Genomic DNA, 12,131 nt, shown 5'->3' on the forward strand with positions numbered 1-12,131 from the left:
GGAAGTATATTTTATAACTACTATTCTAATTATGTCATTTTAATAATAAATGCCTTTACTTGGAAAAAAGAATATATCATGACAGACTAATCTAATTTCCTATTTTGATATGAATATTAGATTTTTAGAAGAGGGGAATGATGTAGACATTTCTCTAGAGATAGAAGAGATATCAGAGGTCAGTGTAAATCCCTCATTTTATAGAAGAGGACACTGAGGTTTGAAGAAGTTTGAAGTCTTGTCAAAAAACTCCCAACTGTTATCATGAGAGGCAGGATATGACTTTAAGTCCCTTTGACCCTAGAGACAGTGCTCTTTCTATTGTCCTGTAGAAGATAGGTGAAGTCATTTGACAAATCTTTCATGATATTCTTGTAGACAAAATGGTCAGATTTGTGCTGGCTAATAATACTGTTAAGTAAATTTGGAACTGGTTAATAATAATAACTAAAAGAATAGTGATTAATGGGAAAATGTCAACGTAGAGAGGAGAAAGAGAGGAAAGAAAAAAGAGGGGAAGGAGGAAAACATAAAGAAGGAGAGAGAGAAGAGAAGGAAAAGGAGAGGAAGAAGAGGGGAAGAAAGGAGGGAAGAGAGAGATGGAAACAGAGACAGACAAGAGATACAGAGAGAAAGAAGTGCAAAGATAAAGCAGTTACTAAGCATTTATTATGTGCCAGGCACTGTGCCAATGAATTACTGAATTGCCAAATAGTAATTACTATTACTGAATAGTCCCACAAAACTATCCTGACCTCTGTTACAGTCAATACATTTTGTCATTAACTTAGAGGTGCACATATGCTTATTAGAACAATAAATGACACAAAAATGAGGGGGATTTTGTTGGTAAGGATAGACAGCAGAATCATGATACCAAAAAATGTTTATACTATAGAACTATAGGCAAAATCTTATAAGATGACATTTAATATAGGGATAATGTGAAGTACTATACTCCAGGCTGTTAATTTTTTAAGTATTATATATACACGTGTGTGTGTGTATACATATATAAAATGTATGTGTATAATATATATGTACTATGTAAATCTGAATATAATATAAATGTACATGTATAAAAACACACATCACCTTTAGGCAATATGCTATGCTAGCTTCTTGAGAAACTCATGTTGACTTTAGTTTTTCACACACTAAAACCTTGGACGAGGTATGGTCCAATGATTTGTGGTTTTTTGAGATCCATGTCACATGTCCTGGAAATTGCTCTAAAATGAGAGTTGATTCCAGTTACTAATCTTTATGCAAACCTATCTTTCATATGAATATGTGATCTTTACCTGATGGGATATAGGAATATGTACATATATCTATTTGTGTGAATGTACACACATAAGCATAAACTTGATCAAATTATATTTGGATGAATGTATTTGCTTTGTCATAGTACAAGGCAGCCTTCAAACTGCTGTCTCAGAAGTTGGAACTTTCTCCTTAAGTTCCCAAACTATGATTATTTCATAAAAACTTTGAAGTCAGAGAAATGTAGTTAATTATAAGAAATGGTTGGATCCAAAATTACCTCTGCTCCCTAGGAACTACTGAATCATCGAGGGATGAAAAGTATTAAGCCATGAGAAAATAATAAAAATGTCTAATGCCTTAGTATTTTAGAATTCCATTCTTCCTCAGAGAAGAAATCTACTGTCTCTTGCCCAAGGCCATATTGCGACCTAAACACTTACTGCATTCTTTGAAGGGCTCTTACTTTCCTATAAAATCTTCCAAGAAAATCTAACTACATATGGAGAGAGAGAGAGAGAGAGAGAGAGAGAGAGAGAGAGAGAGAGAGAGAGAGAGAGAAATGTTATTATTGATTGAACTACAAAAAGAAAATATTCTTAACACAGATTGTCCATTTAAAAGCAGATTAAAGGCAATGTAGCATTTTAGTATTTAGTAGCATCTTAAGTTCAACAGGCCAAAAACTTAATTATATTTTCCCCAAACTTGGTCCTCCTCCAATGGCTCTATTTTTGCTGAAAGCAACACTGTTCTAAAAAAACAGCTGTCCAGGATTATAACCTAGTAATTACCATTGACATCACTGTTTCAATTAGTTGCCAAATTCCATTGAGTATACTTCCATTGATTATACCTCCCTAGACCCATATTCTTCACTGTAATCACCATCATTCAAACTCTCATCTCCTTTCATCTAGATTACTTTTGCAATAGACTCCTAAATGGTCTTCCTATTTCCAATCTATTTCCTAGTTGTTGTGCTAATAATCTTTTTTTTTCTTTTTTTTAAATGCTTCATTGATGCTCTTACATATATAAAAATATACTATTACTTCTTAATGACTCCCTCCCCCACAAAAGAACTTGCAACAAATAAATAAGATGAGCAAAACAAATCAACACATTGCCATATCTGCAAATGTATGCTTCATTCTGCATTTATAGTTCACTATTTGTCTGCTGAGAGGAAAGTGGGATGCTTTACCCATTATCTGAAGCCACAGCTAATTACTGCCTCGATCAATGCTCTCTTCTTTGACATCATTACATGAGTTCTTTTCTTGATTCTGCTTATTTTATTCTCTATATGTTCACACCAGTTTTCAAAGAGTTCTCTGAATCCTTCATTCTAATAATTCTTTTAACACTCTTCTGTGATTACATCTATTTTTCCCCCCTTTTAAGGATACTATCCTAAGGAAAGCTTCTTACTACTTTTCTTGTCCTTACATTTCTCAAAGTACCTTGTTCAGACCTTTCATTTGCACTTAACTTGTTCTCCCTCATATCCTAATGATTTGTATATATTCCTTTCCTCCCATTAGACTTCAATTCATTGTGAAAGCCTAGTATCTTCTCTTTATTTGGGTCTTATATACAGTAGGCTTTTATAAATATTTGTTAATTTGAATTAAATATAATAAAGAGGACTCAATGAACATCATGAAGCTGGGAGTACTCAGAGAAGTAAAATCTATTTTGAATTTCACATCTTGGGGTCTCTAACATTTTGTGGCCATGAACTCACTTTCATAATGTCCACATACCAAATTAAGGACATTTAGTACTTTGCTAGAGATCATTAAAGAAAGTAGGCAACAGAATCAAGAAAAACATCTTGGTCTTCACACTTTCACTTGCAGAAACATTAATAGTTTAGTATGTTTTGACTAAAAGTAGATACATCCTAAATCTTATTCCCACAGTTGATTTGTGAATTTTTTCATCTGAAAGTTTCTAAAGATAAACAAAGTATAGAAATAAGTATAAAAAAGTATAGCCTGATGATAGCTTCTATGTGACCTTCCATAAATATATACACATATGTAAATATATGTAGATATGTTTTCTCTCCCCAACTGATTCTGTCTTTACATTCCCAGAGTCTAGCACACTGCCTATCATAAAGAAACTGGTCCTTAATAAATGCTTTTAAAAAGTAATTGAATAGCCTCACTTGCAAATATCATGCTATCTGGAAGTATGTGGAGCAGGTTTACATGTGTGTACATTTCAAAGAAAATTTAGTCATCTCAGAAACTTGGAATTTTGTGAAAATTAAAAATTACTCACTTCTTAGAACTTTATGTCTTATTTAGATAAAGTAAAGAGAAGAATTGGGAACACCAATTTAGTGTCTTCTCTACTCTACACACACTCCTCCTTCCCAAAACTCTAATGGGAGAGAAATAAAAAGGTTGAGAAGACTTAGAGCTCCCCAGGAAAAGTGACAGACGAAAATTAAAAAAGAAAAGAGATGAGCAGAAGCATAAGCAGTTTGTTGTAGTAGAAGGAGATCTGAGTGAATTTGGAGTAAAAGGATATGGATTCAATTCCTACTCTTTCAAGTATTATTAATATGACCTTGATTCCCTTTGTAAGCCTTGGTGATCCTCTCTAGCTTTATATCAGGACTTTCTCTACATAGCCTCAATTTCTTCTTCTGTAAGATGAGGGGGCTAGATGTTCTCAAAGGACTGTCCATCTTCAAAGCTTAACATTTATAACATCCACATGACAAATTAAGGATATTTAATGCTTTGCCCTAAAAGAAATGGAAGGGGTTCCTTGACATGGTTTGCTCTTTCCTTTTCAAAATTTGGGGAGCAGAACATGAAAAGGCAGAATCTGGTGTCTGTTCTCAACTCTACCTCAATCCTTTGAACTTAAATCTTGCCAGGTTCAAATGGCTTTTAATGTTCAAAAATATGACTTTTTGATACAAAGGAAGGTTAGAAACTTCAAAAAAGGCTCAAACCATACTTAACATCAGAGAGATTTTAGTAAATATTTTTTGAGGCTGAGAGGCTATAAAATTCTAAAAAATGCAACCAGATATGTCATCATACAAACACGATAATAGGGGACGATGCCATTAAGACCATCATCTTTATTTGGTGAGTACTTTTCAGAAGCTCAAGCAATTTATGGAATTGTTCCATTTGCTCCCTATACCCAGTGGGGTGGAGGGGATTAGGATAATAGAAGAGAATATTACTTTCATTTGGCAAATCAGAAATTGTGGCCCAGAGAAGTCCATAATAATATAAGCCAAGATAAAATTCACCCCAAATAGATATACTGAGAACTTCAAAGCAGTCCCCCCATGGGCTTTCTGACATTTTGCTGTATTCCAGGTACAGCTGTTTTCTTTCATCCTAAGATACTTCCAAAGCAGTAAATCACACCTTCCCATAATGGCCACTTGTTCATGAATCCTATTAAAGCAATATTCTTTCTTTCCAGTCAACAAATTTATAGTTCAAATGATAGTAATCTAAAAATTTATTTTCTTTTTTTAAAGCAAGCAGAAGAAACAAAGCACTTACCTCCATCCGTATTGGAAAAGCTCTGTGGAAACAAAAGTAGGACAAACCATTACATTTCTGAAGAACTTCAGGGATTTTTATTTAATCCTGACTTCTCTAAATTCACTATATGTCCCAGATACAGAATTTTAATGGGAACTAGTACTTGGCAGATATCCTCTAGGAAGTAACTCCAATGAGTTGGCTATGTTGTTTTGTTTATTTGTGATTGAGACTGCTTTTCTTCTTTTGCCTGGATTAAGGACAGTGGCCACTCATGTGCTGATCCCAATACTGATTAGCATAGAACCTTTGACCTGCTCCATATTTCTGGTCTGTACCATTCACCCTTTTCTGGACTGGCATCCCCCTGCTTTTTGGGGCTCACTAGTTGGTGCCAGATTCAGAGTTGACCTCTAGTATTCATCAGCCAAACTATAGATTAGAATTTGCTAATTCAAGAAATCTAGCACCTCAGCTTGCCAGGGAATAGGGATTACAATCATATACTTCTATCAAGAGAGGACAATGATTTATAGTGTCATGGTTGAGGTAGAATTCTCTCTGAAAGAAAAAGGCCTAATAAAAAAGATGCTGCCACAGTGTGAAACTGAATGCCTATCATGGTTTCAAACCAGCGTAGGTATATTTTCTCTCATTTAATTTTTAGTCGTGAGTAACAATTATACTCAATGAACAACAGTTTATGAAGTATAGGAACAGTTTAGCATTAAAAGTAAAAAACACTCATAAAAAGTCTGTTTAACATATATTGGCATGGATTTACATATAAAATAGTCACTGTTTTTCATTCAGATGAAGTATAAATTGTAAGTATTTTATATAAATGTTTGTATTACTTTTTCACAGTTAAATCAAGAGTTTTGAAAATCACTGGAAACCCTACCCTAGGATTGATAAAGGTAGCAGGGGGTACCCATGACCTGGATATTTTGAAAGCCAAAAAACTCTCCTTTCCCTTTCCTTCATCCAGAGCCTTCATTAACAGTGGAATGAGTAATGTTATTTAAAGAAAAGGTCTGCTGTATTCAGATATCTTCTTCCCATTGTCCAAAATCCACTAATTAGAGATAAATTTGGATTGATAAAGAAATTAACCTGGAAAGGGAATGTCAGGGTGGAATGGAAGACAGGTAAAAATAAAAATCTAATTTGTAGCTTTAAAAGAATATTCATTTGTGACTTGCTATGGGTTTATTTAATGAGTTTGATTTAATAGAAGAGAGACATAGAGGTTTTATTGGATTTGTGAAAGGGAAATATCAAGGGGTAATTCAGAGCAGTTTTTTTCTTGGCCATTTAGCGGGCAGTGCTGTTGTTGTAGTTACTGTTGGTTGTCTTTCATTCTCAAAGGGAACTATCAGGGAGGAGATGCCAAGGCATGCAAATAAATTGAGAGGGCTATGCAAGGTCACCTGCCACAATTTTTCCTCCAAAGCTATCTGGATCCAGTGACAATATGTAGACCTAGACTACTGGAGATAGCCCTGAATGAAATAGGAAACCTTGGACTTTTTAAAATAAGTTTGATTGAGGCAGCACCCATTCAGTGATTAAAGAGTCTCCTTTTTTCAACATATCCAAAAAGGATCAGCCCAAGGTGGGTCAACAGAGTAGAGGGCTTTGGACAACCAGAGGGATGCACAGGAGTGCAAGATTTATGGAATTAGGGTAGATAAAAAGGCCAAAGATAAACTTGATCTAACTTACAAATTTTCCAGTAAACTTACTTCCATGCCCCCTTTCAGAAAGCCAAATGAAGCTTTGATTTAATTCCTTGGAATCATTCTCTTGTCTCCTTCCATCTAGAATGGGAAGGTGAGGCATATGTAACTTATTTAAAGAAAGATGGCTTTTTTTGGAGGTTATGACTAATGATCACTAAAGTCTTCATAGTTTTAATTCATGAGATCCTCTATGAACACACATTGTTTGAATAAATTTTGCTAATTACCTACAACTCTGATATATTTATCAAGTCTGGCCAGGCTATATTGCAATTTTAAAATATTTTATTAATAGCAAGTAATACAACTGTGTTTTTTTTTTTTTAACAATAGCTTATGTAATTCAGATTATTCACTAATGTAGACTGGCCTTTTCTTCAAACATTAATAATGGGTGAGGTTTTACCATGTTCTTTTATTTTAATAATAAATTACCCTGAAACACATCTATCACTTGAATATTTTTGGAAGGGATACATGGCAGGATTAATGGCCTCTAAGGTTCATTTTGACTTTGAAATTCCATGACTCCATAATTCTTTCTGGATGGATACATTCTTATAAATCATATTTTCTTCACCTTTTGAAAATCCTTGAAAGATTTCTCTGTTTCCTTTAGTTTCTCTAGGATGATTTTCTCTTTGGCAGATATCTGGGACTCTTCACTTTCTAGGGTCTGTATTTCCTTCTCCAGCCTGGAAAACACACAAAAGACAAGTTACTTTGTTATCCTATTATATATAAAAGAGAGCAACTTCTATTTACTGGATGAACAATAGCAGTCTTTTTGATTTTCAATCTTACATTTCAGTGTGTTATCAGGCTAACCATTATTACTAGCATTTAAATAACATTTCAAACATGAAAAATACTTTACATAGATCATATTTGATCTTCAGCACAACCCTAGTTAGTAGGTGCTATTATTTTCCCCATTTTGAGAATGAGCACATTGAGGCCAAAAGGAACTGGTTAAGTAACTTGCCCAGGTAATATAAGTCACATAGCTAATAAGTGTCTAAGGCAGCATTTTAACTCAAATTTTCTAGACTCTGTCTAGAGTTCTATCCTTCTATGCCATCTAACTGCTTCATCCTCTTTTATATGCATATTATCCTTCAATAAAGTTCTATTCATGTATCTCACTGCGGGATGTGAGGTATTGGTTCTAAAAGACTATGTCAACAAAACATAAACTTAGATCCTATCAAATTGGAATTGCAAGCATGAACTCAGTGAAGGATTGTGTGGTTATATCCAAGTAACAATCTAATAATCTGAAGAAACTCACTCCCATTTGCAGGGGGATACATTTTTTGGCCTTAACAACTTAGGAACATCAGTACACTATTGTATAGTGATTTGCACTGACCAAAAAAGGGCTCATTGAGTCTAGATTATGAATGCTTGAATTACAAATTAAAATAATAAAGAATGGAGTTTTGTTAGTTGGGGGGGAATCAGCTGTCTTTGAATTTGGATGATACATCTCAATGTAATGTAATGACTGATGCTGTTCCATCTTCCTGGTGTTCCCTTTCCAAATTATGTTTATCTAATTTGTACCCTCCTTCAAATGATATAGAGTAATAGAGCCAAGTACTATTTGGGGTTAAAAGATCTGGTTTCACATCTCTGCTATTTATTAGTGATAGTGACTTGGGCAAATCATATGATATTTTTTTATAAGATAAGGCTAATTATTTCTGTACTTTCTACCTCATAAGAGTAAAAGGAACTCATTTGAAAAAGCTTAGCAAACTATGAAGCTGAGTTCTTATTCTAATTAGAACCCAGGTTAAATGCCATCCCCTTCATGAAGTCTTCCCTGATTTTCTTAACTAGAAATAATCTTCTGAACACACCTAAATTCAGAAAGAACCTAAAACTTTTTCATTTTCAAATTCACATTCTAAGTTTTAACATAAAAGTCGTAGCAATTAATCTCTCAATCAGCAAGCACTTATGAGGTGTTTACTATACACCAGAAGCACCTTGGAAGAGTGGAAAAAGAGCCAGTCTTAGAACCAGGAAGAGCTGGGTTCAAGTCTTACCTAACTTTAATGAATATTTTTATTTCTTTGTTCCTTTTCAGCTTATCAGCTGTCAATTTTTCCTGCTGGCAGGTTGTCTCTCTAATCTTCCTAACTCTCCCATACCACTTCCTAATTTGTTATTTCTAATTTATGGTTGGCCAGAAAAACATAAGGACCTAAATGAAATACATGAGTTTTTAGTGTATTGACCACTCTTTTTGCTGTCCTTTTGCTTACTACCCATTCTAAGCTATGTTCTGAGAACATGACATAAGCTCAAAATAGCACAGGATAAATCTCTAAGTTGTAGAAAGACAGGAAATCACAGGTTCTTGAAGAACTATGTATTAATTTAACCCAATTAAATCTTTGATACTACGTCATGGAAAAGTGGTAGTAGATTCTTAAAATCTATGCAATTAAAAAGGGAGAGGACAATACGGGCAAAATGTTGAATTAATCCAGTATGGTCATTATTAGTTCCTTCTTGCCTTTCAGTTTCTTTGTTGCAAGGGAGTGTTTGACTCTTTGGGGTTGGGGTGGGGAGTGGGAATATAAGTGAATATAATTTCTGTTTTGGCCAGAAACCCTGAGGGTTTTCCCTATCTATCTATATTTTTTTCTTTTTGGACTAGATGAAAGAGATCATTTTTTGCCTCAATTACTATCTGGTCTTAATCACTAAATGGGTATTCTCTCAAATTGAGACTTGTTAAAAAGCATAGATTAAAAAAAGAAACAAAAAACCAAAAAACATTAAGGTCTCTCCTTGCATCCAGGGCCATCTCTAGTCATTCTGATCTATATCTGGATCCAGATGGCTTTAGAGGGGAAAGTGAGGCAGGTGACCTATGGTATCACCTCTCTCATATCATGGTTCTTTTTGAGAACTAATGAAAAACAATAGAGATTATTGTGACACAAAACCAAAAAACACATAAAATGTATCTTGAAATATCCTCAACATTTTCTAAAAATCTTTAGATTTATCTTTAACAACTAAATGACTAAAATTTTTGCAAATATATACAGGAAATTTATAATCTACAATCCCTTTGAAATAATATCAATTGACCACATTGCAACAATATAGATTAAAATGGTAGTGTCTCTGTTTTACAAAGACTAAAGCTAAGATTGCCCTAGATCATCCTTCTACTAAGTTACAGTTCTACAATGTTAAACTATGTCTTCTGTTTCCAAATCCCATCTTTTTTTTCATTTCTGGCTAAACAGGATGTGCCTGTAGCTATTTTTGATTATGATCTTGCTGCTTTTGTTTCTATTCCCATGCCCTTCTTTCTAATGTCCAACCTATAAATGAAGATACAAAGACATTTCCATTACTGAATGGGACTGATGGGATGAAGCTTTCTCAAGTTTATGAGACTAGGTTTAAGTCACATGATCCCTATTCCCATGCAGGAAGATAGTGAAGTTACAGGAAGTGACGTGACCCACAGGAAGCAGACAACATTGGTGACCATTGGTCAAGGAGGATTACTTCCCTTTAGTCTATCCAATGAAAAGGTTTGAGTCTTTTGTTATTTAAACCCGAGAAGCAGGGAGCTGGTTAGGTTCTTGAGTATGGCGGGAGTTGGGATGGCTCCCAGGTGGGTCTGGGCCTCTCCCTGCAGGGATTAAATAAATGCTTTCTCTTTGTACCTGAAGATAATCTTTGATTACTTTGGGAAAGGGGGTCCCAGACAGTTTATGGGGAATTGGCCTGGGATCTATGGCTTCCCAGGAGATGGCTGGGATCCAGATTCTAGCACCAGATTGGGTTTTCTCTGATTGACCTTGAGATCAGTCTCTTGGCCTCCCTCTCTCTGTGAAGAACAGGCCTAGGAGAGACGCTCAGATACAGAAAGCAAACAAGTCTTCGAAGATGAAGCCCCAATAAGAGACAGCCAGGTAACTTAAGCATGGGTAATCCACAGGGGCACTTTCTGTTAATGTGTCCTTGAACTGTCCTTAGGGGCAGGCCCTGGGATCATCAAGCCTTAGATGATCCGCATTAAGGGATAAGGGCCAGCCAAGGAAATTCTTTTAATGGTACAGGACAGGGGTGGTCTGCAGTTGGCCGGGAAGGTAGGCAAACTCCTTCTGAACCTGATCTGCCAAGTCACCAATTTTGGAGCAAAAAGGAAAAAAAAAGACACTTGAGTATTTTTGTTGTATGTGGGGAAGGGATGGTTCTCTTCCATGTAATTTTTGTCTGTGTTTGTGTCTTTGTGCAGAATGTCTTTGTCATGACTGTTCTGTGAGCTAGAATTTGTTAGGGGCAAAAAAAAAGAGAGAAAGGCCTGACTTTCCTGTGGCTCCAGCTCTGGACAAAGTTGGAACTTTAGGAAAAGTCCATTGAGAATAATAATTGGGGAATTTGGCAATTGGTCATTTCAAAATTCCAAAGCAATTCAATTAAATTGGGGACCTCTTGGAGGAGGATAGTGCATAGAGTAAAGAGAGTCTTTTTCTTCAGTTTAGTGTAATTCATTATTTGAGATATGATAACAAAAGCAGTTTTGTATTATTGGAAATTTAAAGCTGTGTTTAATTGGATTTTAAGTTAAAATATAAGTTATTATATTCCGGTAGCTTACCTTAGTGGGGTCACATTTGTATTCCCCTAATTAGATGATATGTTGCTTTCTAGAAGTATTGGGTAATTTGTAAAATTATGAGGTATGCCTTAAAATTTTGTCAGCTCTGCTGGATATATGTATGTTTTATGAAATCTGGTACAAAGTTATTTAATTGTGAATCTTAAAGTTTAAAGTTAAAAGACAAGGGACAAGAAAGATGGAGTTGCAAAAGCAATTAATAGTTTAAATGAAGCATCTAATTAGAAGGGTTATTGGTTTCGGAGAAGAGTACATCGCTGAATGAAACATTAATAGCTTATATTGTTTAAAGGAACAGCCTACATTTACATGGTATTAATAATGGTTGTTTTTCAAGCCAATAGCTGCTCTAAGAGGTTTGTTGGAACTGTAAGTTTTCTGAAAGTGACTTATTTCTACTAAGGTATCCCAGCTGTCTCCAGCAAATTATTTAATGTTTATCAAACCTAGAGAAGAATTTTAATATGATCTGATAAGTTTATAGGGCTATTTTCGTTTCGTTTCTTTTTTTTTTTAATAACTTTTTATTGATAGAACCCATGCCAGGGTAATTTTTTACAGCATTATCCCCTGCATTCACTTCTGTTCCGATTTTTCCCCTCCCTCCTTCCACCCCCTCCCCCAGATGGCAAGCAGTCCTTTACATGTTGAATAGGTTACAGTATATCCTAGATACAATATATGTGTGCAGAACTGAACAGTTCTCTTGTTGCACAGGGAGGATTGAATTCAGAAGGTATAAATAACCCGGGAAGAAAAACAAAAATGCAAGCAATTTATATTCATAAAGGGCTATTTTCAAAAAAGCTTAATAAGGACTCTTCAGTTGGAGGAAGTTGATTTAACATTTTTATAAGAAGGAAGAAATTATTAATGTTAAATCTGAAAGGTTATTTTATGTAGAAATAAGACAGTCTGTACGAGTTT

At 34.9% G+C, this 12,131-nt stretch overlaps 1 protein-coding gene across 7 annotated transcripts in view; it reads right to left on the reverse strand.

The window, feature by feature from the left end:
- PALM2AKAP2 (PALM2 and AKAP2 fusion) overlaps positions 1 to 12,131 on the reverse strand; it is a 518,845-nt gene that overhangs the window by 296,352 nt on the left and 210,362 nt on the right. For all 7 annotated transcript variants that reach the window (XM_051961361.1, XM_051961372.1, XM_051961410.1 and 4 more), the window contains exons 4-5: positions 7,125 to 7,239; positions 4,818 to 4,839 (exon numbers count right to left, since the gene is read on the reverse strand). In XM_051961361.1, the coding sequence (XP_051817321.1) occupies positions 4,818 to 4,839; positions 7,125 to 7,239 (137 nt within the window). The remainder of the gene's footprint in view (positions 1 to 4,817; positions 4,840 to 7,124; positions 7,240 to 12,131) is intronic.

The sequence above is a fragment of the Antechinus flavipes genome, chromosome 1 (genome assembly GCF_016432865.1).
Source record: "Antechinus flavipes isolate AdamAnt ecotype Samford, QLD, Australia chromosome 1, AdamAnt_v2, whole genome shotgun sequence".
NCBI classification, from domain to species: domain Eukaryota; kingdom Metazoa; phylum Chordata; class Mammalia; order Dasyuromorphia; family Dasyuridae; genus Antechinus; species Antechinus flavipes.